This window comes from Myxine glutinosa, chromosome 7 (genome assembly GCF_964187855.1).
Source record: "Myxine glutinosa chromosome 7, kmMyxGlut1.1, whole genome shotgun sequence".
Classification (NCBI taxonomy): Eukaryota; Metazoa; Chordata; class Myxini; order Myxiniformes; family Myxinidae; genus Myxine; species Myxine glutinosa.
In genome coordinates this window covers 43,696,957-43,724,055 of record NC_136267.1, presented here as the reverse complement: position 1 = coordinate 43,724,055, position 27,099 = coordinate 43,696,957, and the positions used below count along the sequence as shown (strand labels likewise).

The 27,099-nt window shown below is 47.8% G+C and overlaps 1 protein-coding gene across 1 annotated transcript in view; it reads right to left on the bottom strand.

The window, feature by feature from the left end:
* Positions 1 to 292: 292 nt before the first annotated feature.
* Positions 293 to 27,099, bottom strand: part of LOC137431189 (insulin-like growth factor-binding protein 2) — a gene marked incomplete at its 3' end in the record, with an annotated part of 91,621 nt that continues 64,814 nt past the window's right edge. The window contains 1 exon segment of the mRNA XM_078781588.1: positions 293 to 492. Within this exon segment, the coding sequence (XP_078637714.1) occupies positions 293 to 492 (200 nt within the window).

The window sequence follows — 27,099 nt, the reverse complement described above, 5'->3', positions numbered from 1 at the left end:
ATCAGGGAAAGACTGGTGTATTGTGTTCTGACGTCATGCAGATATCCAAAGCTCTTACGTCATACGTTTTGTTTGTGTTTTGAAGAGCAAATAATTATTAAACATGGTTTTTGGCCTTACCAGAAAATAACAAACAAAAAAAATTCTTAATTTAAAAAAACACAAAAAAAAACGGCTTTCACAAAGACGTTTTGTCCAAAAGTTTCTTGCACAAAACATGCTTAATGTGTGTTCATTTCACCAATTCCAGTACACGAGTTCACAGGCCCCAGAGATGCTGTCGGTCACTCACCCTCTCTCTTCGGTGTGAATGTTGGCTGCCTTGAGCCGGTCGGTTCGAAGGGATCAGGCGAGCGTTGTCATGGTTCCGTCCATTTAAGATCTCTGCCTTTTTCGACGAGTATTTAGGCCTGGGGAAACCACTAATGATGACAGAACGCGGTGGTTCGGTTAACTCGGACTCTCGCAGAGCGATAACCGCATCCTCAATCTCTGCACACGCACAAGCCGAGGGAAAGCACAGGGCCTCATCAAACAGGTGCAGAGAGCTGACCTAGATAAGCTGACACATTTCACTTTGTCATACATTCCTCATCCCAATAAAACTTGTTTTAAAGGCATTTGATTGTCATTAATGGCAATAATCCAAAACAAATTTTTCAAACCAATGTGTGTGGTACGGATTCTGTAAGATTTATGGTAAAAGTTTCAAGATGACATTCCTCGCCCTTCGGTAGCTTTCTACGCTGAACACACACAGATGTCATGAAACCGCCATACGGATGAAACCGGTGGAGATTGGGTTGTTTTTTTTACTGCGTAGTCAATAGGGCAATGTCGTCTGGAACAGAGTGTGTCTGTCCGTCCAGTGTATGTCCCTCGCAAACGTCCACCAATCAGAGCTGAGGATCTGGTCACATGACAGGGGAACAGCATTCAGTAACCATTGCAGTTGCATATTTTATTAAAATGAAGGATAATAACCTTTTGTTGAAAGTTTTGGGGTCCCAGCAGGCGTCGTAAAGTGGATAGGCGGTTTCGAAAATTCCTCAATACAATTATTATTTTGAAATAGATCGACATGGACCTTTTCTCCGAATCTGGAAGGGAACAGATGACGATGGTTCGCTGATTTGATATCTAAATACAATCGTGATTTAACTTTATATTTTGATATATTAATGAAACTAGCAACGGTACCCGCCCTAAGGGCGGGGCTTCAAATGGGAGGCCCAAATGAAAAGGCAAAATATCAGAAATTGAAGGCTTTTTTTTTAATGTTAAACGATTTATATGAACATCCGTTAAATCATATCACACGCAAATCATCAAAATCTAAACAGTATTTGTAGAATTTCAATAAAAGCCACATCACTGTTCATATCGGTAAATATTATTCCATCGTGTTTGGAAAAACTGGAAAAAAATTTTGAAAAACAATGTCGCCTATTTTACTCCAGGGGGTCCCAGGATTACCCACCCAAAATTTCGTTGCGATCGGTTCAGCCGTTTTTGCGGCACCTGGGAACAGACAGACAGACATTTGGTGAATTATAGTAAGATAGTATTAATTTGTCATTGGAATGATGAATGATGAGCCTGGTGTTGGCTTAGCGGTTAGGGTGCTGGCTTGGGATCCTAGGATCCTCGGTTCGAATCCCGATCAATCGCTGAATTAACGCCAGGGGGGTTGACTCAGCCTGTCATCCTTCCAAGGTCAACAAATTGAGTACCAGCTTGCTGGTAATTCCCTGTGTGTAGCAAGAGGCGACCAACAGGATTGGTGGCAGGAAGGGTATCCGGCCATAAAAAACATTGTCTGAAAAAGAGAACCATAAGGTCATGGGGCTAATGGCCTTAAAACTAGTGGGGGAAATGGCCTTAAAACGACCATTCATTCATTCAATGATGAATGATACTGTTTGGAATGATACTGTTTGGAATGAAAATGTAGAGATATTGAGTTTAAAGCAGAATGAGGAAATGACGTAAGGGTTTCCATCCGTGACATTCGCGGATTCCCCATTTGCAGTTTTGACATTGACGGGATGTAGAAACATTCAGACTGGGTACGTTTTTTTGTCCAATTCCTTCACGAACCTGGTGTCAATGCCTGACGTTCGACTGAATGTGGCACAGGAATGTGCAATTTTTGGAAAAAATGTAATACTTACATTATTTGCGAACTGCTAACTTGTATCTATCTCCACCCAGGCCTTTGTCAGACTATCGGTCTTGTTTTTAACTGATCTTAGGCTAATGGTTGAAGCCTGCATATGAATTGCTCACAGCACACTGGAATGAGGGCACACCAATGTACTTTTACATGAGTTTCAAGGACATTAGGAGCCAAATGACGAATGCACACAATATAAGAGATTTTAACTTGGCTTCCCCAGCATCATGAGCTATGTGCTCGGATGGGACCACAAAATGAACTCCAATACAGAATTTCAGTTTTCAATTATTACTTTCAATGTCGTGTTACAAGTGGATAAAAGTAAAGAGTAGATCGACTCTTCCCCCTATTGACGGCAAGATGCAATTACCGTTTGCAAATCCAGCAAGATAAACCGACGACTGTATGAGCACAACTGCTCGGGTTGGTCAGGTCATGAGAAAGGTGATGTGACCTAGCAGGTGCATTATCACTAAAACCAATTCATTATTAATTGGATGGGATGTCATCAGATAATGGATTCAAAAGAAAGTAAACCAACATGAAAGATTAAATATGTTGAATATATATACATCCTTATTATAACAGAGCAAACGTAAATGGTTCGCTATATATGTTTGTATGTATGTATGTATGTTTATATGTGACGAAAACGTCTTCTTCTTCTTCAAATGTAATTACCATCCTCTTAATTAACCGTCTTAATTGTGTTAAGACTGCTGAGACCCCTCAGACCTTTGATGACCCTTTAATTCCCCCAAGACCCTTCAGACCACCAAGACCCCCTGAAGACCCAAAATACCCTGAAGACCCCCAAAGACCCAAAATACCCTTCAAGGCCCTGAGGCTCAAAAAGACCCTGAATACCCAAAGACCCAAAACACCCCGAAGACCCAAAACACCCCGAAGATCCAAAACACCCCGAAGACCCAAAACACCCCGAAGACCCAAAACACCACAAAGACCTAAAACACCCCGAAGACCCAAACCACCCCGAAGACCCAAACACCCCGAAGACCCCAAACACCCCGAAGACCCAAAACACCCCGATGACCCAAAACACCCCGATGACCCAAAACACCCCGAAGACCCAAAACACCCCGAAGACCCAAAACACCCCGAAGACCCAAAACACCCCGAAGACCCAAAACACCCAGAAGACACAAAACACCCAGAAGACCCAAAACACCCCGAAGACCCAAAACACACCAAAGACCCCAAACACCCCGAAGACAAAAAACACCCCAAAGACCCAAAACACCACGAAGACCCAAAAGACCCCGAAGACCCAAAATACCCCGAAGACCAAAAAGACCCCGAAGACCAAAAAGACCCCGAAGACCTAAAAGACCCCAAAGACCCAAAATACCACAAAGACCAAAAAGACCCCAAGTACCAAAAAGACCCCGAAGACCCAAAACACACCAAAGACCCCAAACACCCCGAAGACAAAAAACACCCCAAAGACCCAAAACACCACGAAGACCCAAAAGACCCCGAAGACCCAAAATACCCCGAAGACCAAAAAGACCCCGAAGACCAAAAAGACCCAAAATACCCCGAAGACCAAAAATACCGGGAAGACCAAAAATACCCGGAAGACCCAAAACACCCCGAAGACCCAAAACACCCCGATGACCCAAAAGACCCCAAAGACCAAAAATACCCTGAAGACCCAAAATACACCAAAGACCAAAAAGACACCGAAGACCAAAAAGACCCAAAACCCTTGAAGACCCCGAAGACCCAAAAGACACCGAAGACCTTTAAGACCCAAAAGCCTCTGAAGACACCAAAGACCCAAAAGACACTGAAGACCCAAAACACCTCAAAGACCCAAAATACCCTTCAAGGCCCAGAGGATCCAAAAGACCCTGAAGACCCAAATGGCCCTGAAGACCCAAAACACCATGAAACCCAAAAGACACCGAAATGGTCAAAGGTGCCCACCCCTCTGAAACGACGTGTGGTGAGGCGCGCGCCGAGTCACACTAGTATATATAAAAGAAAGTTTTTGTTTGTTTGTCTGCGCAAGCTAATCTCCTGAACGGTGAAAGATAGGAGGAAACCTCTAATACAAAAAATGTCGGGACAGGCCCCAGGAAGGTTTTAGGCTAGGTGGCGAGGCCTGTTGAGGCCGCTTCGGCCGGGCCCATTTCACAATTAAAAGCTGTCCTGAATTATAGTAGTCAATCTTCTACTGCCGCGAGTAAAAGCTGAATTATAGTAGTAAATGCATTCAAAAAGAACCAAAAACGTCGGGACGGGCCCCAGGAAGGTTATAGGCTAGGTGGCGAGGCCGGTTCAGGCCCACCTCGGCCGGGCTGGGCCCATTTCGCAATTAAAAGCTGAGCTGAATTATAGTAGTTAATCGTCTACGGCCACGAGTAAAAGCTGAATTATTGTAGTAAATTCATTCAAAAAGAACCAAAAATGTCGGGACGGGCCCCGGGAAGGATATAGGCTAGGTGGCGAGGCCAATCGAGGCTGCGTCGGCTGAGCTGGGCCCATTTCACAATTAAAAGCTGAGTTATAGTAGTAAATTCATTCAAAAATAACCCGGGCAACGCCAAGTGCTTTCAGCTAGTATATATTGTTACGGACGCGGCTAGGATGTTAATTGGCCGAGCGGATGGCCGCCGCACCCGAACAGTTACCCCAACTAACCCAATTCCTGAACGTTGGCCAAAATCGCGCCACAGATATTCAATATGGAAACCTCTAAAGCGACCGAATGTGAAGAGGAAGAAGGAGACGTACAGAGGAATAACAGGATTTATTATTTACACACACTAAAGCAAAAGGAGCAGTCAAGGTGATATACAGGGAAATGGAAAAAGCAGGTGACACAGTGAAATCGTTAGCTTACCGATTAACAGTCTTAATTAACCCAGGGACAAGACACACAGAACAAACTCACGTACACGAATGGGGAAATTGCAGGTTGGTTTTTGCTGGAGGGAGAAGGTCGAAACACAAGCTGGAAGGCTTAGCAGGGCGCACAGCAAGCCGGTCCTTGTCAGGCTGGGAGCGAGCAGGGCGACGTCGGCACACGTATCTCGTTGCACGCCTCTGGCTCTTTTGGTCCTCCCCTTCTTTCCAAATCGTCTGACGCGTCTTTCTCTCCGATCTCCTGCCTGCGCGACCATCGCACGTATTTCTCTCTCCTTGCGCATCTCTCTTTGGGGCGTTCGTCGTGCGGGTTATATATGTCACGCCCTTGAACCTTCGTGAACCTACTCGATGTTTCTCTCCACACCCTCTCCAAGTCCAACCCCTTGTTCTTGGTTGGTTGAGTGGGGCTGACTCACTCCTCCCCTCTATGACGAGGTGGGGACACGCCTTTCTTCTCCGAGGTTACCTCGTGCATAATGGAGTCAAATGCAGCAAAGTGGACGGCAGATGAAATGCAGCAAAGTGGCTAAAGGAGTCAAAATGCAGCAAAGTGGACGGGAGATGAAATGCAGCAAAGTGGCTAAACCTGGCACTTAGAAGATGCCATGGGGTGTCGGAGGGACCTGTCTTATTTAATTGATGCAACGTAATGAACTAGTGGGCCACAGAGCCTTATACTAACATGTATTAAGGACACTAGGGCATTGCCCGTACTATATCTACGAGGGGAATTTAAGATTGGCTACGTGTATGCGATGGATTAACTACGGGCGACTTTTTATCTTTATACTATTGGAGGGTGATATTTACAAGATTTACAGCATACAAAAAGGGGAAAATTTACATCAGATTACCCACACAATTCCCATATCCCCAACAATATATATATATATATATATATATATATATATATATATATATATATATATATATATATATATATATATATATATATATATTGTAACAGATTTGAGAATCCTGTAATTTTTGTAAATACCACCCTTTGTAAATGTCATGATCTGTGTAAATACCTCCATAATTGTAAAGGTCAAAGGTCGTCCCCTTTAGTTAATTCATCGCATACACCTAGCCAATCTTAGAACCTCTAAATAGTTATTCCCTTATTATGTGTTCCAGTTTAAGGCTCTTTTGCCCAGTAATTGACACTCCATTGCACCGAATCAAATAAGGATAGCTCCCCTTCAATAATTACATTTCCCAGCCAAACTCTCCCTCTCTGGGTAAAGCAGCTTGACAAGCGTGGGATGCGCGCCCTCTCAACTGGCCTGGGTTTGGAAGTGGCGTTCGCTGCTATGGTGAATATGTGCTCCGTGCTCTGTTTGGACAGGAAGCGCGGGGTCGCCGAAAAGAGACAAGCCCAGGGCGTGCCAGGAGGGGCGGGGCTGTTCAGCCCCATGCTCAAATAAGGATACAAGCCCAGGGTGCGCCATGAGGGGCGGGGCTGTTCAGCCCCATGCCCAAATAAGGATACAAGCCCAGGGCGCGCCAGGAGGGCCCCATGCCCAACTAAGGATACAAGCCCGTGGCTCGCCACGAGGGGCGCGCTGTTCGGCTCCATGCCCAAATAAGGATACAAGACCATGGCATTGCCATATAAGGCCACAAATCAGAGCACGGGGGGGGGGGGGGGGGTACCCAAAATGGCCGAGGGTGTGTCACACCCCCGCTTGAGAGAAACCAGAGGAGATACCAAAGGACATACGAGAGAGAACGTGCTGCTGAACTGGTACGAGGAATGGACATACGAGAGAGAACGTGCTGCTGAACTGGTACGAGGAAAGGTCATACGAGAAGAGAACGTGCTGCTGAACGGGTACGAGAGCTGGGTGCATGTTGAAGGAGCTGGGTTCGAGGCTGGAGAGGAGAATCCCAGCACTACCGACAGAGAGAGAGAGAGAGAGAGAGTCGTGGGTCGGGACACAACCTCGCTGGAGGAACGAACCTCCTGCCATCCCTATCATCATTCCCCGTGTAAGTCTGATTGTCGTCCGTCCTTTATGTTGTCTGGGGTATAAGTAAGACTGTATAGACAAGCTAGAAATTGCACTGTGTCTTCTTCCATTTGCTGTATATTACTTTGATTGCATTTCTAGTGGGGCAGATATGTGAAAAAGATGTTCATTTCCGGCAGAAAGTGTGAAATTTCGCATACAGGGGTATTTTGGGGCGCTGATTTCAAAAATTGGCGGATCCAAGAGATCTAACCAATGGACCGGCCGCCATCTTGAATTCCAATATGGCCGCCAAGACGAAATGTTGAAATTCCCTATCTTGGGTTCTAAATGACCTGTGGCGCTGAAATTTGGTACACAAGGGTATGTTGACATGCTGAGTTCAATAATGCAATAATTTGAAATGTCTGACAAACGGTATGGCCGCCATTTTAAATTCCAATATGGCCGCCAAGACAAACATCGATGTTTTCATTGCTTTAATAGCACAGTGTACGGTAATGTCATAATGTTAAATCATTTGAGCATTATTATGATAACTGGAAAATTGTTGCATCTCAAATCTACTGATGGGTTTGTAATTTTGTCGAAGGCAGTAGAAATTTGGGAAATTCAGCGCCCCAAAATACCCCTGTATGTGAAATTTAACACTTTCTGCCGGAACTGAACATTCACATGACATTCCAATAATTTATTTTTTTTATGTTTTTTCTCTTTCAGATCCAATGTCGAAATCAAAGAAAACATCGTCAACAATTCCAATGCCAACAGACTGGAACATTTGCGCTCTTTGCCAGAAACGTTCTGAAAATGAACCACTAAGAGATGCACGTAAGGGCAGCAATCAGTCGTGTCTAGACGTCTACGAGAATCTTGCTCAAAATCTTAAGGCATTGAATGATTTAGGTGCCTTGCCTTGCGGGATAAACATTTCCCGACTAGATGATGGTTGCGGTATTGCAGAAACCCTAGCTGCGCATGCTGCCAAATGGCACAAAAACTGTTATGTGCAGTGCAGCAGCTCTCGTGTGGCCAGGGCTGAATCAAGGGAAAGAAAGCAAAGTTCAGACCTTAAACTTGGTGAAGAAACTTACTCGCCTGTTAAGAAAAGACTCAGAACAAGTTTCAAATCTCCATCCGTTGAACAGAGTACTGCTAGCACATGTTTCTTTTGTGATAGCATTATCAGTAATGAAGAAATAGTCCACAGAGCGGCAACAAAAAATGTAGATTCCAATGTTCGATTGATGGCAACAGAATTGAGGGATACAAAACTCCTGGCTAGATTGTCTGTAGGTGATATGACGGCATCAGATGCTGTTTATCACAAGAAGTGCATGACTGTTCTCCACACTCGATACAGATCATTTGTAAGAAAGAATGAGGAAGCCAGTTCAAGTGAAAATATGCCACCAGAATCAGTAGCTTTGGCCGAATTGATAGCCTATTTGGAAGAAATGAAGTGTACAGATGACAGTTACACTTTCAAGTTAGCCGATCTCACAAAGCTTTATACAGAACGTCTGGCACAACTGGGAGGTGATATCTCAAAGAGGATTAATTCAACTCACCTTAAGGACAAGCTTCTCAGACACCTTCCGCAACTTGAGGCACATAAGAGCAACCATGAAGTGGCACTGTCATTCAAAGAGGACATTGGTGAAGCTTTATTGCATGCTTGTAGACAAAGCTCTGACAACGACGCGGTCATTCTCATGAGAGCTGCCCAGATTGTGCGCAAAGATATTTTGCAAAAGCAATACCAATTCAATGGATCCCTAGTTAACGAATCATATAACAACGCACCACCATCATTGGCAGCGTTGATGGAAATGATTCTTGCTGGTACAAACATACAAAAACAAAACGCAAACAACAAGGGAGGCGTCTCTGTGCAATCCTTAACTCAACTTGTAACATTCAACACTATGAAACGAGGAAGGTTGGAAACTACAGCAGTACGTCACAATTTGAAACGTGAAACATCACTGCCACTTTACCTGGGTCTTCTCATCTATCTATAATTCCAGTAATCTCTGTCTGTACGTTTGTACGTTTGTACGTCTGTACGTCTGTTTGTCTGTGACCGCTGTTTCTCGACAACCACGGGTCCGATATACTTTTAACTTGCCAGGTATATTGCTGGGGACCCGAGGATGTGCCTTTTCAAGGTTTCATATTAATCGGACAATTACTTACCGAGCTATGTCCAAAAAACGATTCAACCAATCAGAGAGCAGCGAACTATCGCGTGTGCCGAACGTGGCGGACACACTCTGCCTCGGATGGCACATTTGAGAGCGTATTCATTTATTTCACGTTTGCAAACTATGTTGGCGTTAAACTATGTTTTAAAACTAATAAAAACGAATTTGCGATTCATTCGCTTTCCTGCGCGTTTGTGCACGCGATGGCGATTTCTTTACCAAACTCCGGAAGCCGTTCGCTTTGGACCAAACCATTTCATGTAAATAGAGGGGGGGGATTGTCACTGTACTCACAAGCCGTTCGCTTTGGACCAAACCATTTCATGTAAATAGAGGGGGGGGGATATAATTTTAGATATAGATATAGTACGGGCAATGCCCTAGTTCATAGCAAAACAAGGAAACGGGATCTCGTTGACGTTCTTTTTCAACATGGTTTGTGTGTTTCCTATGATCGCATACTGGAGGTATCCACAGATGAGGCCAACAGAGTCATAGAAATATACAAACATGACGGCGTTGTGTGTCCAACAAAATTGCGAAGTGGAATATTCACAACAGGCAACCTAGACAACATAGATCACAACCCATCATCAGCATCAGCACAAAGTTCATTTCATGGAACCGCGTTATCACTGACACAACATGTTTCACATGACAAAAGTGGCAGCATTCGAAATCATGAGAATGTCACTGAGAATGAGAACAAACAGCGCTCCAAAACCATAGCCGCCCTTCCTGCATCTTACAGTGATGTGCCTCCTGAAACATTTCCAACTAATAATCCCATTCCAAGAAAACCAAAAGGTCCATCCACTCCAAGTGTGTCCTCCGGAATACAGGACAAAGAAAGTCAGTGGCTTTCGTTTGTACAAAGTCTGCAGGAGAAGGAAGGTCTTGAGAGTGAAGATAATATCTCCTGGTCAGCATACATGGCAAATCTGCAGGTTGAAGTTCCTCGGCCTCCTGCAATTACAGGACTGCTACCTCTGTTCCGCGAGAGTGCTCACACATTGGCAATGGTGAAGCATGGAATGAATTTAATCAAGCAGGCGACAGAACTAGTAAACCCCGGACAAGTTCCAGTTCTGACCGTTGATCAACCACTCTATGCAATTGCAAAGAAGATTCAATGGACTTGGCCAGGTATATATGGTGAAGACAAGTTTGTTGTGATGATGGGAGGACTTCATGTAGAGATGGCCTTGTTGAAAGCGATCGGCAGCTTCCTGGAGGGGAGTGGCTGGGCAAGTGTAATGACCAGTGCTGGTGTAACAACAGAGGGAAGAGCAGATAGTCTTCACAAAGGTTCGCAAATATCGAGGTCACAATGGGCACACCAAGTCACAGTAGCGGCGTTGTACGCTCTGCAGCGAAAGGCATACGATGACTACCGGAAAACATGTGAAACTGAAGATTTACAATCATTTGATCTTTGGAGCAAGAAGATGGCTACAAAGTACCCCCAGTTTTGCTACTGGAATAAAGTCCTGCAGTTGGAGTGTCTTCTCTTGGCATTCATAAGATCACAACGGGAAGCCAACTACATGCTCTATGTGGAGACTCTCACGGCGATCATTCTGTGGATGTTTGCCATGGACCATTACCATTACGCCAGATTGTTGACAGTGCATGTAACAGACCTTCAGGAACTTTCAAACGATTCCATGGATATCCATCGTGAATTTGTCAAGGGGAACTTTGTCACTCAGAAGTCATCACACAAGTTCTCTGCTATGGCACACGATCAGATACACGAACAGCAGAACGCTTATGTGAAAGGTGATGGTGGAGTCATTGGAATTACTGAGAATGAAGGGGCTCTTCGCCGGTGGATGGTAGCTGGTGCAGAAATAGCCAGAATCCTGAATGAGTTTGAGGACCAGTTTCAAAGACAGAGGCAAACTGATGTCCGCCACCACGAATAATTGCCTAGTGTCCAGAAATCCTTTGCATCAGATCTCAATAATGCAATCAGTTCCTTTGAAAAACCTGGAAACCCGTTTGCGGAAGACAGTAATGACTTGTATGTGCTTGACACAAAGGTCATCATGCCTGATGAAGTGATAGCCGCAGTGCGATCCATGGAGGACACTGGCAAAACACAATTTGACGGATTTGTGGGGCAGCGAATCAAGGATCCTTCTGACAATTTCTATGATAGCATTTCAAAGAACAATCTGCCACTGTTGAAATCGAAGCCCAAGAAAACACCTGGAAAGTCTGAGGCGAAGATTACACGTATGAAAAGTAATGTGGAGCTCTTCTCACGAATGTACATTTCTTGCCAAACTAGAGATGGTGATCTTAACACATTTTATGAATATGAGTGTCATGGGTGGCCACCTGCATTGGCTGAAGGTATCAATACAATGCGGCCACCAACCGGCAAGGCTGATCTTTTGCCCTGTTTGGAAGCTTTAGCACAACGTCCTCGTGATGCGCCCAAAGGAGAAGTTCGTATTTTCGATGGGGCTGCCTTAGTCCATCATTTGGAGCCTAAGAAGTGCAACAGTGTGATCAGGACATTTGGTGACTATGCACAGAAACAGGTCCTTCCGTACATTGCCCGAAAGTTAAATGAGGGGACTGTGATGCGTGTTGATGTGGTGTGGGACACCTACAGAACGGACAGTCTCAAAGAAGGCACCAGGCTTGGTCGTGGCACTGGCATACCACTCCATGTGACTGAACAGACATCCGTGCCACGAAACTGGAGCAGCTTCCTTCGTGTAGATTCCAACAAAAAGACATTATTCAGTTTCCTTGCTGATTCCCTGCAAACGATGCCTATTCCAGAGGGAAAAACACTTCTTACAACCTTAGAAGAAGAGGTTAAATCAAAGCCCCCTTCTGATGTTTCTCAAATTCAACCATGTACGCATGAAGAGGCTGATTCACGAATGATGCTACATGCTTGGCATGCATATCAGCAGGGGTACAGAAGTATCGTCATTCATGCAACAGACACGGATGTGGTTGTGTTGGCTATCGCAATGGCAAGCATTATGGACGGTTGTGCAATGTGGTTGGCATTTGGACATGGAAACTATTTCAGGCACATTGCTGCTCACACTATTGCGACTCACATTGGCCCTGAACGCTCATGGGGGCTTCTATTCCTGCATACTGTTTCCGGATGCGATACTGTTTCTGCCATATGTGGGATTGGCAAAAAGACTGTGTGGAGCATATGGAATTCCATGCCAAACTTGGGGGAGGTCTTCAATCATCTCTCACATGCACCAGCGGAAGTAACAGATGATGACATGGACAACATAGAGAGGTTCTTCGTTGTTCTGTACAGTAGAACTTCCCCTCTGAAGAAAGTGAACGAAGCACGCAAGCAGCTGTTTGCTCAGGGAAATCGGCAATCGGAAAATATTCCACCGACAAAAGAGGCACTGCGTCAACATGTGAAGAGGGCAGTCTTTCAGGCCGGTCACATCTGGGGACAGTCCCAAATTGCTAACCCAGAGCTGCCTTCACCTGCAGATTGGGGATGGGCTAAAAATGCAGATGATGTCTGGCATCCATTTTGGACAGTAATGCCAGAGGCGTCAAAAGGGTGCCGAGAGCTGATCAAGTGCAAGTGTAAAAAACGGTGTGCTGGAAATTGCAAATGTTCTGTTGCTAATCTACCATGCACAGAACTATGTTTCTGCTCTGGACAATGCTTCCGAGATGAGCAGTAGGAGAAGTAAAACGGATGGAAAAAAGCTTGCAGCATGTTACGGCTGCCAACTGGTACAAAATATACTTTGAAATGAGCTCTTTGACTTGTTATATGATTTGTCAACTAGGGATCCATTGAATTGGTATTGATTTTGCAAAGAACCCGGGATTTTCAACATTTCGTCTTGGCGGCCATATTGGAATTCAAAATGGCGGCCATACCATTTGTCAGACATTTCAAATTATTGCCTTATTGAACTCAGCATGTCAACATACCCTTGTGTACAAAATTTGAGCACCACAGGTCATTTAGAACCCAAGATAGGGATTATCAACATTTCGTCTTGGCAGCCATATTGGAATTCAAGATGGCGGCCTGTCCATTGGTCAGACCTCTTGGATCCGCCAATTTTTGAACTCAGCATGTCAAAATACCCCTGTATGCAAAATTTAAAACTTTCTGCCGGATGTGAACATCTCGTGCAATTTTTGTTACATATCTGCCCCACTATTCTTCCTTTAGTCTTGTGTAAATAATAACAAATCCTGTTATTTCCTACCTTTGTCTTCTTCTTCTTCTTCTTCTTCTTCCTCGTCCGATCGTCCTTGTCCCTTCCATCATTGAGCACCTGTGGCACGATTCGGCCAACGTTTAAGAATCGGGTCTAGTTTCTGTTAACGGTTCGAGCCGCGGGCTGCCATCCACTCGGCAAAATAACATCTTGTCCACGGTCTCGAACGAGGTTGCTCACCTGCCTCTCTGGAGGGAGCTGGGCAGCTTTGAGGACTCACGTCGGTCAGTCGCAGACAAGGGGATTAATTCCACCTTGGTAAGGGGAAAAAGGGCCGACGGTGAGATCCGCAACAATTGGTGTCAGGAGTGGGATTCGGACCTGAAAGGCGCTTCGCGCACTCAAAATTTGGAGCGGCCGAAATTGTAATAACACCACTAAATTTTAAAATCGTGCCATGGATGTTCAAGGCGACCGGATGCCGGTGGGTGAGTTAGACGGGGGGGTAGAAGCGACCCAGGACCCCAGGGAAATGTATATGGGGGAGAGAGAGGAGGAGAGCAATGGTGATGTGGTTGCGGGGGTATCAGGTGCACAAGATGGCGCCCTCGCGCACGAGGTTTCAGGCGCACAAAATGGCACCGCGCGCGGTAGTCGCGCCCGCTGTACCACTACCAGCGGGCTTTGATGTGGGGGAGTTTGTGGCGCAATTCACCGCGATGCTGAGAATAGAGGGGGACAAATTAAGGGCAGATTTGAGGGCTGATAGTGAGAAATTGGGAGACCAAATGGGAGCAATAAGGGATGAAGCAAGGGGTACCAGTGAGCAATTGAGAGACGGGTTAAGTAATATGGGAAATCGAATCGGGAGGCTAGGAAGCAAATTGGAGTGAATCGGTAAAGTTGGGGACAGAATGGGTGACCGCATACAAAAATGTGGGGAGAGCGCACAAAAATGTGGGGAGACCATGGATCGCATGTTGGGCGAGGGGGTCCCAAGGGTGCACGACGAGGTAAAGCAGGTCGAGAAGCGCTGGTTGAGCGAGGCGGAGAAAAGCGCGGGTAAAATGACTGGTATAGAGATCGTGACCCGGGGTTTGGAGCAGCCGGCGACCGCTGAGGTAGAGGGAATTTTATTAAAGCCAACGGTCGTCGAGGTGAACAAAGAAATTATGGGTATAGTTGAAATTGAAAAGACGACGGAGGTAGCCCGGGAATTGGAGGGAGAAATGGAATACGTGCAAAGTACGTGCTCACACCTTGATGCCGTGCTTAATCCTTATAAAGATTTGCAGGTGTTGGTGCAGGGAGGAAGAAGAACCCCGAAGGTGAGACGGGCTGTATATGGTGCTAAGAGTTTTTTCGGCAGAGTGTTTGGCGCGAAGAGAATTGTCGTGCGATTGGGGTCGATATGACACCCGGGCGTTTGTGGAAGGTCCGTTGGGCGCTGTGTGAGTGGAAATGGCGCGCTTGTGGAAAAAAAGTGTGCATCGGGGAATGAGCGTGTTACCAAGCGCGAGTGTGAAACCGAGTGCGAGCGAGAATGCACGTCGGAGTGTACGGAGTGTGACACAGAGAGTGAGAGCGATACGGAGTGTACGTGCGAGGGTGAGAGTGACCCGGAGAGTGAGTTGGTTGAGGAGCGGGTGCGAGAATGCACACCTGGGATGAACGGCGAGAGTGTGCGAGAAAGCACACCTGAGTTGGTTGTGGCGCGGGTGTGGGAGAGCCCATTGAAGCGCGTGAGTGGGTGGATGCAAGAGTGCACCCCCATGAGTGGTACGGAGTATGTACCGAGGGAGAGTGCGCAAGACGGAGTGCGAGGTGTGTTAAGGAAGTGTGCGAACGGCGAGTGTGCGCGAGAGGTGTGGTGTGTAACAGGGAGTGCGGTGGTGGAATGGACGGAGTGTGTGGGATGCACTGGAGGTGCCGAGACGCCGGGTTTTGTGAGTGTGAAAAGGGTCGCGTATGCGAGTAAAGCATCGACATGGACCGGAGCAGCGTTTAGGGCGACGGATAGCCGAGGCGAGCACTCGGGGCGCGGTGCACTTTGTTGGATGCGAGGCCCGGCGCAGATCGGTGCCGCGTCGCTTCTCTTCGAAGCGTCGTTGCCGATTCGGGCCTGGCCCCGCCCTGCACGGTCGAGTCCGGGCCTAGCCGGGCAAGGTGACCGGTCTGGTTCAAGGGTGGGTAGGAGGAAGCGGAACGGTGTCCCCTTGTGGCGGGGACGGGGTTCCGACCGGGCGAGATTGAGCCATCGGGCCGGAGGCCGCAAGGATCCGCGCCGAGACGGTGCGTGGAATCTCGGCCCGACCAAACCGCCTCCCCTGAACCGAATGCCGGATGGATTCAACCTGCAGGCGACCAAACCACCCGAATTCATTGCTCGGCTTTGCGAAGCCAAGTTTTAATGATGTAACGACGCACTGAGGCTCAGATATAGTGGACTGTGATGATGATAGTGTTTTGGACCCGAAATTGAGGATAGGGAATTTGTGATTGGCAGAAGTGATTGGCAAATGATTGGTAGAATGATTGGCAGTGATTGGCAAATTTTTGATTGGCTGGAATTTGATGAGCAAAATTTATAGTGGAAGATGCCCGATGTGGTGGGATGGCAAATCCACCGTCCCTCACATGAGGGGGCACATGAGCGCTAGCTGTGGGGTTATGGCAGTGAAAACTAGCCTGGGAGGGTTAGGATAAAATGTATAGGGACCTAGAGATGACCATAGGTAACGGTAGCGTTAAGTAGCGACATTACACCTGTAGTGGGGACGTAGGTAGATTAGTTTGGATTATAATGACGAGGGAGCGCAATAATATAAGGGGCGACGGGGAAGCGCAAGTTTCAGAGGGGAGTAGGTAGATCAGATGATGCCGTGTGTGTGTGAGAGTCTTAGTATTGAGCAAATGAGGTAATGCTCGTGAATGGTGCCGTGTGTGTGTGTTGAAAGTGTACTCAGCAGCGTATTGTGAAAAGTGTGAGATGAGTGACATTGTGTTGAGTGAATGAGCTTGCATGGGGTGCAAGTGAAGAATAGGTGTGTGGAACGCCGGTGGGTGTGTCCGTGGTGCAGCCGGTGGGTGTGTCCGTGGAACCAGCCGGTGGGTGTGTCCGTGGTGCCGCCGGTGGGTGTGTCCGTGGTGCAGCCCGGTGGGTGTGTCCGTGGTGCAGCCCGTGGGTGCGTCCGTGGTGCAGCCGATGGATGCCTCTTGGGCTTGGTGAAATGAAGAATTGTCAGGCAATGCTCGGGAAGGATGTGTGTGTGAGCGTGGGAGAATTTGGGTGCCTGATGCAATGGTTTGGAGAGTTAGAAGTGTATTGTGAAAAGTGAGTGAGGTGATTGTGAGTTGTATTGAGCGTGGAAGTGTATGGAGCAGTGTATGAGTGAGTAATAGTGATTGAGTGTTGTGTTGAGCAAATGGTCCTGGAGGAAGGAGGGTGCAGGAAGCACCAGGTGTGATGGCACAGGTGTGCAAATACAGGTGTATGGAGAATGGTTGTGTGGAATACATGGAGTATGGAATATATGGAATATATGGAGTATGGAATGGATGGTGTGGAGTGAGTATGGTGGAAACTGTGGAGTGGAGTGGATGGTGCGAAGGTGTGAATGGGGGAAAAGTGGACCCCTATCACGAATACCCGGGGAGGGTAGTTTAAGAGTTAGGTAGAGGGGGTAGGTAAATTGTGGTTGGATATTGGCATCTGTGGTGCATGGTGGAAGAATGGTGTTTGGATGGGTGCATTAGTGTCGTGGAAATGGCTGGGCGTGTGGCCTGTTAGTGTGTGTAGTTAAATGGGCACTCCGCCACTGTTAGGATGTCGGCCAGGTGAGGCCGCAGGTGGGCTCTGGGAGCCGTTAGAGTTGTGGATGGGGCCCGAGGATCCGGAGGACGGACCCGGGTAGCCCAGTGCCAGAGAGGGCACCGAGTGGGGTAAGCGCCAAGGAGGGCCTTCCCCAGGTAGATAGGTTAGGGTAAGGAGCAGGTAAGCTCGGAGGCAACTATAGGGAAGATATGGGGAAGACGTGACGGTAGCGACGGATTTGTAAATTGTAGTGCAATGTGTAGATTTTGTAAATACGGGGGTAAGGGGCGAGGGTAGAACAGGTGACGGGTGGGGTGACGTACGATAGGGATGAGCTTTTCTCCGCTCAGTCTCCAGGCGCACCTCACCTTGCATTGCCTTCATTGATGTGTACCCTTGTGACCTTACCCCTCGCTCACCTGTCTTCTCTGTCTTCCTTCCCCGACCTGAGGATCGTGCTCTCTGGGCATTGAGGGGGAGCGTGCAGGGGGGGGGGGGGGGGCGTGTCTGTGAGACCGAAACTCTCGCAACCACAGCTGCCTGCAGCCACGCACCACTTATGGACCACAGTCCGTGGCCAAGCACCACTTATGGACCCCACGGGTTGGGGCATGGCCCCTCTGCTGGGACCGGCCACGATGGCCCAAGAAGATCACAAAGAATTGAAAGACAACATCAGGAAGAACAACGGCCAGCAAAGGGAGCTGAAGAACAAGACCACCAGTGTTGTTTTTAATTGAACTGTGATGACGGTGCACTGATTGGTGCTTTATGGTGCTTTGGTGCTCTTTATTGGTGCCGGTGCGTCGATGCAGTGCATGCTGTCTCCTCCCCTCCCACAGGAATTTCTTTTGGTTTCCCTAAAAGAAAAATCACAGGTCCTGGGTTGCGTTTTGTAAATAGTCCAATTAACGTCACTTGTAAATAATGCTCCCCACCGTTCATGTTTAGTTTGAAAATAATTCCGCAATTCGGTTATCCTGTGGGTGCGAATCTGTTAGATAGGGTGCAATGCAGCAGAGGGACATACTTATTTGTGTTTTAAAATTGTCGCACTCAGGGTCAGGTTAATTGTAGAGGGAATTACACCTACGTGCCACACTAAGCTAAATTTTTATAGGCCCGGGACGTGCCTGAAGAAAGGAGGGTGCAGTGTAACGGATTTGAGAATCCTGTAATTTTTGTAAATACCACCCTTTGTAAATGTCATGATCTGTGTAAATACCTCCATAATTGGAAAGGTCAAAGGTCATCCCCCTTAGTTAATTCATCGCATACACCTAGCCAATCTTAGAACCTCTAAATAGTTATTCCCTTATTATGTGTTCCAGTTTAAGGCTCTGTTGCCCAGTAATTGACACTCCATTGCACCAAATCAAATAAGGATAGCCCCCTTCAATAACTATATTTCCCAGCCAAACTCTCCCTCTCTGGGTAAAGCAGCTTGACAAGCGTGGGGTGCGCGCCCTCTCAACTGGCCTGGGTTTGGAAGCGGCGTTCGCTGCTATGGTGAATATGTGCTCCGTGTTCTGTTTGGACAGGAAGGGCGGGGTCGCCGAAAAGAGACAAGCCCAGGGCGCGCCACGAGGGGCGGGGCTGTTCAGCCCCATGCCCAAATAAGGATACAAGCCCAGGGCGTGCCACGAGGGGGGGGGGGGCTGTTCAGCCCCATGCCCAAATAAGGATACAAGCCCGTGGCTCGCCACGAGGGGTGCGCTGTTCGGCTCCATGCCCAAATAAGGATACAAGACCATGGCATTGCCATATAAGGCCACAAATCAGAGCGGGGGGGGGGGGGGGGGTACTCAAAACGGCCGAGGGCATGTGACACCCCTGCTTGAGAGAAACCAGAGGAGATACCAAAGGTCATACGAGAGAGAACGTGCTGCTGAACTGGTACGAGGAAAGGACATACGAGAGAGAACATGCTGCTGAACTGGTACGAGGAAAGGACATACGAGAAGAGAACGTGCTGCTGAACGGGTACGAGAGCTGGGTGCGTGTTGAAGGCTGGGTTCGAGGCTGGAGAGGAGAATCCCAGCACTACCGACAGAGAGAGGGAGAGAGTCGTGGGTCGGGACACAACCTCGCTGGAGGAACGAACCTCCTGCCATCCCTATCATCATTCCCCGTGTAAGTCTGATTGTCGTCCGTCCTTTATGTTGTCTGGGGTATAAGTAAGACTGTATAGATAAGCTAGAAATTGCACTGTGTCTTCTTCCATTTGCTGTATATTACTTTGATTGCTTTTCTTCCTTTAGTCTTGTGTAAATAATAATAAATCCTGTTATTTCCTACCTTTGTCTTCTTCTTCTTCTTCTTCTTCCTCGTCCGATCGTCCTTGTCCCTTCCATCATTGAGCACCTGTGGCACGATTCGGCCAACGTTTAAGAATCGGGTCTAGTTTCTGTTAACGGTTCGAGCCGCGGGCTGCCATCCGCTCGGCAAAATAACATCTTGTCCACGGTCTCGAACGAGGTTGCTCACCTGCCTATCTGGAGGGAGCTGGGCAGCTTCAGGACTCACGTCGGTCAGTCGCAGACAAGGGGATGAATTCCCCCTTGGTAAGGGGAAAAATGGCCGATGGTGAGATCCGCAACAATTTATATATGTATAATTATATAGCATATATATATATATATATATATATATATATATATATATATATATATATATATATATATATGTATATATATATATATATATATATATATATATATATATATATATATATATATATATATATATATATATATATATATATATATAGTTACAGTTTTTAGAACCTTCACTTTGTAAATAAGAATCACTTGTAAATAACTCCCTGTAAATATTCCCATTTGGTAAAGCTCAAAGGTCGCACCCTAGTTAGTCCATATTGCAACACGTAGGACACCATAGGAACCTTCTTCAGTTATTTCATTAGTATGTGTTTTCGTCAAGGCTCTGTTTCCAATAGTTTGACTCTGCATTGCATTAATCAAGTAACCTAGGCCCCTTGTTCAATCCCGTTCATTTTGCGGCTTAGCCTCACTCCAAATTGAATTGCGCGTCTCTGCCAGCCGCAGCGCTGGCTCCAAACGCCATTCACCACGCGGTCAAGCTGGAGAAAAAGGGGGAGGAGTTGTCGGAGCGAGGCGTGGCCCCATCAACGTGTCACGAAGGGAGGAGCCGGTGAACCCTCGCGACCAATCAGGGCCGAGGCGTGTTCACCGGTAGGCGAACCTAAAAAGCATGCGGCTTGATACGCGAGCGCGTGATATAAGCGCTCGCGTGGGACTACTTCAAGAGAGCAGAAGGGAGAGTCAAGGAGCCAAAGAACAAGTCCAGACACGAAGTTGAGTGAGAGAGTCGGTCCGCTCGCGCCGACAATACCGCGGCAATAACATCCGCGCTGCCTGCCGGGTTTCGCCGCGTAACCAAAGCGTGGACCGGAGTGGAGCGTGAACCTGGAGCCGGACCTCAACACCTGAACCATCTGCCTGGACCTTCTCCTCCTTCCTGCTATTCCCCTTTGGTGTAAGTCTGTCTGTATTGTCCTGGGCGTCATATTTAAGACTGTGTAAGCTTGCCCTGTGTCCTTTTGCTCTTCTTCTTGCATATGCCCTTCTTTCGTTTCCTCTTTTAGTAGTATAGTAATAAACCATATTTGTTCTTTTCCTTACCTTTTGGTTTCCTCTCATCCGATCGTCTTTGTCTTTTCCCCATTGAGTATACGTGGCACGATTAGAACCGCTCAGAATCGGGTTAGTCTTATTGCTAACGGCCCGAGTCGCAGCTCGCTTCGCTCGGCGTATCCATTAATGCTGCGGCCTGGGTGGAAGTTATCTCCTCGATTTACGGCCAGGGGTAGCACTCAGGTATGGGAAAGACCCCGGGTGGAGTAAAAGTGTTAATGTCATTTAGAAGATAGTTAGGATTGGAATCTCTTCGCACCATCGGCATCCACTCGCCTGAGGTGACAGACTCCACACCGATTTGGCAGACATTTGGAATATAAGACGCATCATGACGTGGGGGTGACATTGTGTTTGTGATTCCATCTCTCTCTCCTGAGGAGGGATTGATGAGGAATTGGGATTGATGGCAAATTTGGTTTAGAAGGATTGATGACGAATTTGGAATTAGGGGAGATATGGGGAAGACAGGACGTAGCGACGGATTTGTAAATGGTGTAGATACGGGGAGGGGCAAGGGCTAGTGTAGGTGACATGGGGGGGGGGAGGGGGGGTGACGAACGTTAGGGACGAGCTCTCTCTGCTCGCTCTCCAGCACCCTTTTTTTTTCTTTTTTTCTTTTTGAATACTGAATCGAGGCTCCTGAAAGAGCTAACATTTACTTCACAAACAAATCAACCAGACAAACAAAATATATAAAAAGCGGGAGCGGAAGACAAGATGGGGGAGAGAAGGGGAAGCACACAAACACAACATTTGAGAGCAGGGAGATGTGTGGGATGGAGAGGGCTTGGGGGGAGGAGGCGTGGGAAGGGGGGTGGGGGGGGGGTGGGAGAAGTATAAAACACAAGGACACCAAGGACTTCCAGGACAGGAGTTGGTATTTCAAAAAAGTGGAATTGGGGTGAAAATTAGCGGGGGTAGAAAAGATCAAGGTTTAGGATGGGGGAAGATAAGAGATGGTGGTGAACAGCTGTTTTAAAGACCTGGAGGGTGGAGTGGGATTGAAGAGAGTGAGGGAGTTTGTTCCAGAGGGGGGAGAAAAGAGGAATAAAGGAGTGAAGGTGAGCAGAGAGTCTTGATTTTGGCAGATTAACCATAAGAGGGTTGCAGGCAGATCTTGTGCGACCTGTAGGAATATTTGCGGGACAGAGCCCAGAGAGAGCTGGGGGGGCAAGGCCAGAGAGGAGTCGGTAGAAGACGTAAAGACCACCAACCTGCCTGAGGTGAGTGAGTGAGAGGCCCTTGGAGTTAGCTTCATCGCGGGAGATTCCAATGATTCTGAATGCTTTGGTTTCAACAGCGTGAAGACGAGCTAGGTGTGAGGCAGGAGCACCAGCCCAGAGGGGAGAGCAGTATTCCATTGAGCTGTGGATGAAAGCCTTGTATGTGGTCAGGAGCTCAGGTGTGCCAAGGAAGGACTTCGCACAACGGAGGATGCCCAGTCGGCGGACTGGCTTTGGAGGCCAGATTTGAAATGTGGTTTTCCCAGGAAAGATCATGGCAGATAGTGAGACCCAAAAGCTTGAGTGACAGAACTTCTTGGAGAGGATTATTCAGAAAGTGGATGGGAGGGTTGTCCAGTCAGTCTTTTCGGAGAGACATCGTAAGAGTGTGAGATTTGTCAGGATTGAAAGACATGTTCCACTTGTTTGCCCAGTCTGTGATTTTGTCCAGGTCTGCAGAGAGTGAGGAGGCTGCAGACTGCTGATCTGAGGGATGAAGAATGGAGCGACAGAGAGTAGAGTCATCAGCAAAGAGATAGAGAGGATTTTCAAGAGAGTCAGAGAGATCATTGATGAAGACCAGAAAAAGCACAGGGCCCAGAACACTGCCTTGGGGAACTCCAGCCTGAACAGGAAGAGGAGATGAGAGAAACCCATTCAGGGCCACACGTTGACTCCGACTAGAGAGGTAGTCCGCCAGCCATGCGTGGAGATTTCCATGGATACCAAAAGAGGAGAGTTTGGTGAGCAGAGCGGGGTGCCAGACCGTATCGAAGGCACGTGATATGTCAAGGGAGACAGCTCTAATTTCCTGTTTGGCATTGAGGACCTCCATCCATTGTTGAGAAAGCAGAAGCAGCATGTCCGGAGTCGAGTGACCAGGTCTGAAACGAAATTGATGATCAGAGATCAAGCCATTGGAGAAGAGGAAAGATTTCATATCTGAAGCAATGATGGATTCCATGACTTTGCTGATAATTGGGAAAAGGCTGATTGGTCTGTAGTTGCTGGGATCTGTTTTTGCACCTTTTTTGTGCAAAGCGGAGATGTTGGCAGATTTCCAAGCAGATGGCAGATGACCTTGAGCAAAAGAGAGGGTGAAGAGAACAGAGAGAGGGAGTGAAAGAGCGGAAGAACAGGATTTTAGGACCCGTGGGCTGATGCCGTCAGGTCCAGTTGCAGAATCAGAGTCGAGGGTTGACAGAAACTTTTCCACCTTGTCAGGAGGAAAGGACACAGAGTCCAGGAGCAGCTGGGTACGACTGGGTACGGTGGGTACAGAGAGGGATGGGTTTGGGACGCAAGATTTAGAAGCAAACACAGAGTTCAGGCATTCAGCTTTTTCACGTGCGGAGTCAGCCGTGTGGCCTTTTGAGGTGAGGGAGGGGGAACAAACACCAGAAACAGATTTGACCAGACGCCACCAGGATTTGGAAGAGGGAGACAGATAAGAGAGTTCGGTCCTGAGAATGGAGAGATATTGTTTCCTGGCTCTCCTGAGGGTGGACACACACTTGTTTCGGGCTTTGTGAAAGGAAATGAGATTTCCCTCCGTTGGATTTGCTTTCCAGGAGACGAAAGCAAGTTGTTTCTGGGCAATAGCCTCACCACAAGACTCCGTGTACCATGGACGGGAGGAAGGGTATGACAACTTAAGACGAGATGGGATAAATCTGTGCATGAGAGAGAGCAATTTACTTTGGAAGAATTCCCAGGATGAGTTGATGTCAGAGGCGGTAGAGATGGGAGACCAGTCCAGATGATTGATGGCTGCTTGAAGACCGTGCCAGTTGGCCTGAGTGAAATGCCAGACTCGTCGACGCTGAGGAGGCTCTCTGAGAATGGTCAGAGAGATGTCCACTTTAACAAGCACATGATCAGAAGAACCGATTGGAGCAGAAGAAGAGCAGCAGGCATTTGTAGGGAAGTTTGGCATAACCAAGTCTAGAAGAGAAGATACTCCATTGACTGAGATCCGGGTCGGGAAATTGACAGATTGTGTCAGTCCCAGTGATTCACAGAAGTCCTTTGCTGAAGAGCCATGGCTGGTGAGAGAGGTACCCACACCCAGCCAACTGGCATGGTGACAATTGAAATCACCACATATGAGGAAGAGAGAGTTGGGATGGGCAGATAGAAGTTGGTCCATATTATTAGACAGCGAGATGTGGATGGAGTCATCACTGTTTGGTGGACGGTACAACACACATATGAACAAAAGGTGGGAGCGAAGGGGAAGCCGTAGCCAAAGGTATTCCTGGGGGTGAGGTGGAGAGAGGGCAGTGCAGGGCGAGTGAGGAAGAGAGTTTTTTTTTTAAAGATAGCAACCCCACCTCCAGGACGAGGCCCAGGTCTATCATACCAGAGGAGGGAGTAAGCTGGGAGAGATACCAAGGAATCAGAGACATCATGAAGGAGGGAAGTTTCTGTTGAGCAGATCACGTCTGGTTTGTCAGAAGCAACCTGTATGGAGAGATCAGTCAAGTTTGAGCGAAGGCCCCGGATGTTTGAGGTCCATACTGTTAAAGAAGAGGAAGGGGGAGCATCGGATACAGAACCGGGGGGGGGGGGGGGGAGCGGTAGGGTAGGATGTGGAAGAGGAGGAAGACGTAGGGAGAGCTCTTGAAGGTGTGTCAGAGATTTCAGAATAGCTTGGAGAAAGGGAAGAATGGGGCGGACAAAAGGTTTGATGGTGATTGGGTGAGGCGCAGTGAGGTGTTATTTGACGAGGGGGAAGAGTGAGGCAGAAGGTTGAGGGAGATGAAAGTGAAAGTTGGAAGGGGGAAGAAGCAGGGAGGACGCTTTGAGGAGGAGGGGTGAGAGGGGAGTCTAGGAGGGGAGGAGCGAGGGAGAGTCTCGGAGGGGAGGGGTGTGGGGGAGTTTAGGAGGGAAGGGGCAAGGGGGGAGATTTGAAAGGGATGGGTGATGGGGAAGATTTGGAGGGGAGGGGCAAGGGGGAAGATTTGAAAGAGATGGGTGATGGGGATGATTTGGAGGGGAGGGGCAACTGGGTAGATTTAGAGTGGAGGGGTGATGGGGAAGTTTTGGAGGGGGGGTGATGGGGAAGTTTTGGAGGGAAGGGGTGATGGGGAAGATTTGGAGGGGAGGGGCAAGGGGGAAGATTTGAAAGGGATGGGTGATGGGGAAGATTTGGAGGGGAGGCGCAAGGGGGAATATTTGAAAGAGATGGGTGAAGGGGAAGATTTGGAGGGGAGGGGCAAGGGGGTAGATTTGGAGGGGAGGGGTGATGGTGAAGTTTTGAAGGGGAGGGGTGATGGGGAAGTTTTGGAGGGAAGGGGTGATGGGGAAGTTTTGGAGGGAAGGGGTGATGGGGAAGATTTGGAGGGGAGGGGTGAGATTGGATTTTGAAAAGTGTACGATTAATGGGAAACGAACATTTATTGCAAAATGAGTTGCTTGAGACCTTCGAGTCAAAAATACGTTTGAGGACGCTGAAGGATGGGTGGAGTGCTGGAGAGTTTAGGGAATGTATAGCTGCATTATCTTGTTCTAGTGTGTACCCTTGCGCCCTTACCCATCGCTAACTCTGCTTTGTCTTCCTACCCCACCCATGGACCGTGGTCTTTGGGTACCGAGGGGAAAGTGTGCAGGCGTCGTAGTTGTGCGCCCGCACCCTCGCTGCCTGCCTGCCTGGACCCAAACACCACCTATGGACCACACGTTTGTGGCCAAGCCCACTTTCTGGACCACACGTTTTTGTGGCCGAGCACCACTCTATGGACCACATGTCTGTGGCATGGCATCTCTGCTGGAAATCTTGCTTGCGGACCACGGTCAAGGTGGCACCTATTCCAAGCAGGTGGACCACCTTAGTTGGCCCCTGCTGGCCTTTATAAAAATAAAAAAAAGAGGGAAGTGGACGCGTTTTGTGCCCTTTTTGTTTTATTGACCAAATAGGCAGCAAGCAAGGAAAACGCCCAGAAACATCGGCCCAGCAGCCATCGGCCCACCTGAGAAGACGCCAGTTCATTTTCTTATTGAAATGTATGACTGTGCACTTGATGGTGCTTTTTGTGCATAGGGGTGCTTTTGTGCTTTGTGGTGCACTGCAATATCAATTGTGCATCTCTGAGCATGTGGGTATGGTGTATCGGTACAGTGCAGTGCATGACCTTTCCTCTTTTTAAACCATCTGCTTTTTGCCTCCCAAAAGACAGGTCCTGGGTTTTAGTGTAAATAATCCAAATAGTAGTACTAGTCTTTGTAAATAATGCTCCCCACCGTAAATGTTTAGTTTGAAAATTAATTCCGCAATTCGGTTATTCTGTGGGCATGAGTCAGTTAGGTAGAATGCAATGCAGCAGGCGGGACATATCTAGTTTTAAACATGTCACACTCAGGGTGAGGTTAAAAGTAGAGGGTAACCACACCTAAGTGTCACATATAATGGTAAAAGATATCCCTTGTGAAACGGCCCGGGCCGGGCCTGGAGAAAGGGAGGGTGCTGTGTTACGGTTTTTAGAACCTTCACTTTGTAAATAATAATCACTTGTAAATAACTCCCTGTAAATATTCCCATTTGGTAAAGCTCAAAGGTCGCACCCTAGTTAGTCCATATTGCAACACGTAGGACACCAGAGGAACCTTCTTCAGTTATTTCATTAGTATGTGTTTTAGTCAAGGCTGTTTCCAATAGGTTGACTCTGCGTTGCATTAATCAAATAACCTAGGCCCCTTGTTCAATCCCGTTCATTTTGCGGCTTAGCCTCCCTCCAAATTGGATTGCGCGTCACTGCCAGCCGCAGCGCTGGCTCCAAACGCTATTAACCACGCGGTCAAGCTGGAGAAAAAGGGGGAGGAGTTGTCTGAGCGAGGCATGGCCCCATCAACCTGTCACGAATGGAGGAGCCGGTGAACCCTCGCGACAAATCAGGGCCGAGGCGTGTTCACCGGTAGGCGAACCTAAAAAGCATGCGGCTT